Source organism: Fukomys damarensis, unplaced genomic scaffold (assembly GCF_012274545.1).
Source record: "Fukomys damarensis isolate Sample0158 unplaced genomic scaffold, DMR_v1.0_HiC HiC_scaffold_1, whole genome shotgun sequence".
NCBI lineage: Eukaryota > Metazoa > Chordata > Mammalia > Rodentia > Bathyergidae > Fukomys > Fukomys damarensis.
The window spans coordinates 29,978,286-29,983,834 of NW_022900913.1; the positions used below are offsets into that span (position 1 = coordinate 29,978,286).

Sequence of the window (5,549 nt, forward strand, 5' to 3'; positions counted from 1 at the left end):
ATATGAGTGACCCCCAACCAGGCCTGTCCAGCTGTACCTACTCACACCAGGATGCCAAACTTACATTTCCAACCGTCGGTGTAGCCCCTGCTACCTAAACACTTCAGTGCCTCAAGCCTAATGATTAAAAACAAAAATTTCCCTTCCCATCGAACTTGTTCACACTTTTTTTGTCTCAGAGAACAGCATCACTAACCACTCAGCTACCCATACTAACAGGCACCTTTGGCCCTATTTCTCTCTTGCCAATGGCATTTTCACATCTTTCCATCCCTTTTCATTTCTAAACCCTAGTGTCCTAGGTTCATTTTTCATTGGCTTTTGCTCAATAGACAGACATTCTCACTTATTTACATGCTTCCCTTGCTCTAATTCATTTCTGCACATTGTCACTAGAGTGATCTACCCCTTCCAATTGCCAGAGTTTTTCAAGACTTCATTTTACTGGCAATGTTCTTCTTGATCGTACTCTACCCTGACAGCATTCTGCTTGGATATAAATTTCGTTTAATGGATAGATGATTTTTTGGTATGTTTACAGACTCCCATATTCTCTACAATAACTATGTGCCTTCTAGTGCTGTCTGCTCTGTGGATCAGAAGTTGGGAACTATTTTCTTAATATATCAACCTGACCTCTTTTCCAACAACATATTTTTACATTATTCTTCAGTTCCTACTATAATGATTTTCATATTGGGATGTTTATTCAGCCAGTTAGGAAGTCTTTAAAAGTACAGACTCCTGAACTCTATTTTGAACTTCCTTAATCTAAAACTCCTGGAATGATAGATTTGAAGCTCCCAGGTGGTCCTCATATAGCTATTGAGATTCAGAGAACCAAGAGTATACACAAAACACTGCTTTTCAGCACTCCAGTTCCCTTGAAACAAAAATTCTTTAAATCCAGGCTTACAAGAAATATTTTTCACTGGGCTCCAGTCACTCCACTCTTTGAGACCAGAGAAATGAGGAGAGTCAATGTAGCACCTAATTCTCACATGATGAGTGGCACACTCCAAAGGCATGTCTGAGGTCCAACTCCAGTGATGAACTATATCTCTGCCATTCAGAGTTGTGTTGTAAGTCACCTAAAAACAAGCCCAAATAAAATTATATTTCCAAACGGTATGTTCTGCTTTCTTTTAGGGTCAGAAAACCACAAAGACCATATCACCAAGTAATCATCAGTAAGTAAATGGTGTGTCCTTTTGTAAAACTATCTTGGTTTTTTATAAGGTATACCAGGAAAGTAAAGAGTAACAATCACTATACAACTATGCTCACTTCTTTTTTTTTTAAAATGTTCACTTTTAAATGGCAAGCCTTACTGCATTATCATCCAGAACACTGATATTCATCAAAATGGCTAATACAGCACTTAAGAAAAGATATACTGCTACCTAAAGGATCTCTTTTTGTGGAGGAAAAATAGTTAATGAGTTTGTATCTCTAAAGTCAAGGAGCGGGCAGCATTTCAACAAAATAAACTGTTTTAGTGTAATCTCGTTACCAACTACATAACAATTTTAATATATGCATTCTTTTTTAAAATTTTATCTTACAAGAAATTATTTTTCAACAGTTTAATTTAAATGCAACTTATAGTAGTATAGGATATTAATCTCACCTATGAGAAATGGACAAGATTTCAATTTTGAAGACTACTAAAAGGTATCTTGGGAGTTTCAATTAAAAAGACAATGATATCAAAGAAATGTATTTCCTTCTGTCTTACTCTGAGATCCTTTTAAAACAAGAGTAAACAGATTTTTTTGAAAGGCAAAGAAACTCAAGTACCAAAAAAACCAAGACATGCAGCAACACCACTAAAATTTTAGAAGGTGGAAAGCAGATGGATAGTAGCAACTGACTTAAAAGTCCTAAGAAAGTTGAATCTTACAACAGCTTTCCAGTGGGAAAGCCAAGAAACCACTTAGTTCCTATCATGGAAGCTCCAGAGGGCCCACAGAGGGGCTGCAGCATGTTTCCCTGGAAATACTGGACGAGGGTGGGCTCAAAGCAGGATGGCTTAAAATTTGTCTGAAGAAACATGAGCAGCTCATATTGGAAGCAGAAGAGACACCTGTGTTCTGGGAAAGTTAAACAGAGCTCTTCTGGATTGAAGAATCTTAGGAGTTGCAAATGGGGGATACTACACCAAAACAGGGACTGCTAACATAGGCCTTCTTTCTCTCCTCAGCTCTTACAACACTAGTAGTCAGATTCATATTCAGCAAATGTATGTTTAGGGCATACGAACAGGGTAAGATATAATTACCTAAAATAAAATCAGAAGTTTGCTAAGTAGATAGCCTATCCTAATTATCCAACAACGAAGTCCCCAGTCAGCAAGTCCCCTTCAACCAAACCCAGGTTCCAATCAGATTTTAAGAGCCTCACATTTAGAGATAAGCAGCAATCAAAGTGACCAAATTTATAGAAAGCATCCTAATATAAAAGTAAAAAAGCCAAAATAAAGAGAAAACATAACTTGAAGAAAAATGGTGTGTAGAAAGAAAAACAAATAAATCACTGATACCTTCAGACTTAAGAAAAGATAGTCCACTCATGAAACAAAAACAGGATTCACTTAAAAAAGAAAAGAGATTCTTTTTAAAAGTTATTTCCTACAAATGAAAACTATATTAACAGAAATTTAATAGCAGAACTGCATGATAAAGTTTACGGAAAGTTTCTCAAGAATTAAAGCAAAAGAAGCCAGAAAACAGGAAAGACACAATGATGAGAGGACCAGCCTGGAAGGTCCAACTTATGAAGAACAAAAGTTCAAAGTAAAAAAGGAAAAAAAGGAAATGAAAGAAATAAAAAAAAAGTTCCTAAGCTGACACATCAGTCTAAAAGGGGCCTAGAGTGAAGATAAACCAGCACAAGAAGAAACAATGGAACAACGCTTTCAAAATCTTGATAATTTTCCAACCTATAATTCTATAACTAGTTAAACTAGAAATCACACGAGTATAGAATAAAGGTATTTTCAGAAATGCCATGTCTGAATGTTTTCATCTGGTGGAATCTTGCACTCCCAATAGTAATGTATGTATATTCTAATTGTTCTGCATCTTCTCAATAACAGCAGTTGATAGGCTTTTTACTTTTTGAACAATAAATCATATCTGTGAGCTAGCTATTATAGACAGCAGAGTGAATAATCTATAATAACAAACAGCTATGAGAATATACACTTCCACCAAAATGAAGAAATAATATAATAGTATATGATATTAATCTATTAGAAGATTTAGGAAAAGGATCCATCACAAGAAAAAGCCATAAGGAATACCTCAGATGTTGATGGAGTCCCTTGCACCATTATCTTCCTAATAAATGAGCCGAACAACACCTCAGTCTATCTTGAGTGGGTTACAGGTACATCTAAACCCTAATCAGAGCAAGCATAAGGCTGCTTATAGGAGCTGAGGCTAAGGCTGGAATGCATGGGACACCTCTGACCACCAGCTGCTGCAGCTACTTCACACTGTCTGTTACGCTTATATCATCAGTGTCTCAGGAGCCCTTGTGCAAGAAAGGCTGGGAAGCCAGCCAGAGGTCCTCAAAGACATTTAAGAACAAAGATAAAATGACAAAATATGTAATATATTTAAAAATTTCAAGGAGATTTATATAACCTGGAGAAAATTTAGGGATGAATTAAGCAGAGAAACTTTTAAAAAGAGATAATAGAAGTTTCATGAAAGACAAAGTTGAGTAGCATTTATATAACCATAATACAACAAATAAAGTTTTATCAAAAACTGTATCAGAACTATGTTAGAAGAAGTCAGGAAATGGGGAAAGGGGGTGGGTGAAGAGCTCTTTACAAGAGAAAGAGAGAGACTGCAAATGTGAGTGAGTTGGGTGAGGGAGAGAGAACTAAGTTCTCATCTTTCATTGCGTAAGTCAATTAAAACATTGCTCTTAACTACAAAACAAATAGGAACATAAGAAAAGTATTTGCAAAAACAGAAACAAATAATGGAAAACATCAGCTAGAAGAATTGAAACAGTTTGTTTCCAGGGAAAGACAAATGGAGTGCGTGGGGGGCCAGTGACAGACAGCTCTGGGGACCCCTGGTCCTGCCTGTAGGGTACAGCTTTAACAGTTGTGAGCTGTCAAATACCTTCAATGCAACATTAGTGACCAGAATCCTTGATTTTTTATTTATTTATTTATTTTTTTTGGTACCGGGGATCAAACTCAGGACCTTGCGCTTATGCGGCAGGTGGCCAGAATCCTTGATTTTTAAGCTATTACAAAATGACAGTTTTTATTTTGTGGCAGATTATGATGCTACTACTATTTTGCAGTAGCAATTCTGATTTAGATAATGACACTAATAACTTATTACAAATAAAAATGTCACATTTTTTACAGTTTGACCTGGAGCATTTTCCCTCTTTTAATATATACTTTTTCCTTTTTTTTTTTGGCTCTTGCTATATTTTTGTCACTCAAAGATATTTCTTCCCCATATAGTAAATTATAATCTTATAATTACCAACTTGGTATGTATCTTGTAGCAGTAAGTTATGTGGTTTTTGACTAACATATCCTTTTATTTATTTTTATTTAATTCACACTTGAAAAAGTATCTCCTTTATTTTAGTATCCAGATACCTGTCAAGCTTTTCATAACTATTACTCATTACCTCTAAGGATAAAACTAAATACAGAGCATAAAAAATTATTCATAAACAGGATCAAATGAATAAAAGCATGTTCTAAACCTAAGAACATATTTTAGATTCTGATAAATTGAAGCTTACTGACTTCTCAGGCATTAGAACAGATAATGACGCATTTACTTTGCAGTAGGAAATCTGATAATTATCATGGCTCAATATGTTTTAAAACATTTATTCTTATGTATAATATGGGACAAAGACAAAAAATAGACTAAAAATCCATTTTCAATTTGTTTATGTAAAGAGATGCATATTAAAAGGCTAGAGAGGAGTACACAAAGATAACATTTACTGTGTTCAAGTGACAGAAAATGTATGCCCCTCCTTAATTTCTTAAACTCCTTCTAATGGTGACACATGTGATTTCTGAATCACAGCATACAGTTTTTAATGAACCCTGAAAGACACTTTATCTACTTTCTTAATAATCAAAAAATTCATTGATACCATCCTAAAAATGATTTCTAATACTGTTCAGTTTCAGTATTGCCATAAAAAATATAAATATTTTTATTCAAACTTACTAATTCTACGAGCTCCATACTATCTTTACGTAGAATTTTGATTTCCCAGATGACATTTGAGTGATGAGGAAAAACAGAACCCTTGTCATTCCACTTTAGGTGTAATGTAGAGGTTGAGAAATCAGCAGACAAATTCAAGATCTCTGGAGTGTCTGGAATTAAGGCTTAAAAAAATGAAACAAAAGAGAAAGTTTAGTAAAATAAGTAATCATGCTTCATACTGTACTTCCATTATCAACTATTTTAAAACTACATCTTGATCAATCAAGAATTCATATCAAATTCTCAAACCTGTTACTAAAACCCTGTTACTATATA

General features: G+C 34.7%; 1 protein-coding gene and 1 long non-coding RNA gene across 4 annotated transcripts in view; one reads left to right on the forward strand and one right to left on the reverse strand.

The window, feature by feature from the left end:
* The window catches only part of Lifr (LIF receptor subunit alpha), a 48,548-nt gene that overhangs the window by 31,736 nt on the left and 11,263 nt on the right, over positions 1 to 5,549 (reverse strand). For both annotated transcript variants that reach the window (XM_010607743.3, XM_033760208.1), the window contains exons 4-5: positions 5,232 to 5,395; positions 917 to 1,091 (exon numbers count right to left, since the gene is read on the reverse strand). In XM_010607743.3, the coding sequence (XP_010606045.1) occupies positions 917 to 1,091; positions 5,232 to 5,395 (339 nt within the window). The remainder of the gene's footprint in view (positions 1 to 916; positions 1,092 to 5,231; positions 5,396 to 5,549) is intronic.
* Positions 1 to 5,549, forward strand: part of LOC104850700 — a 31,609-nt gene that overhangs the window by 15,412 nt on the left and 10,648 nt on the right. For both annotated transcript variants that reach the window (XR_777042.1, XR_004515811.1), the window contains exon 2: positions 1,150 to 1,190. This is a non-coding gene — a long non-coding RNA (uncharacterized LOC104850700). The remainder of the gene's footprint in view (positions 1 to 1,149; positions 1,191 to 5,549) is intronic.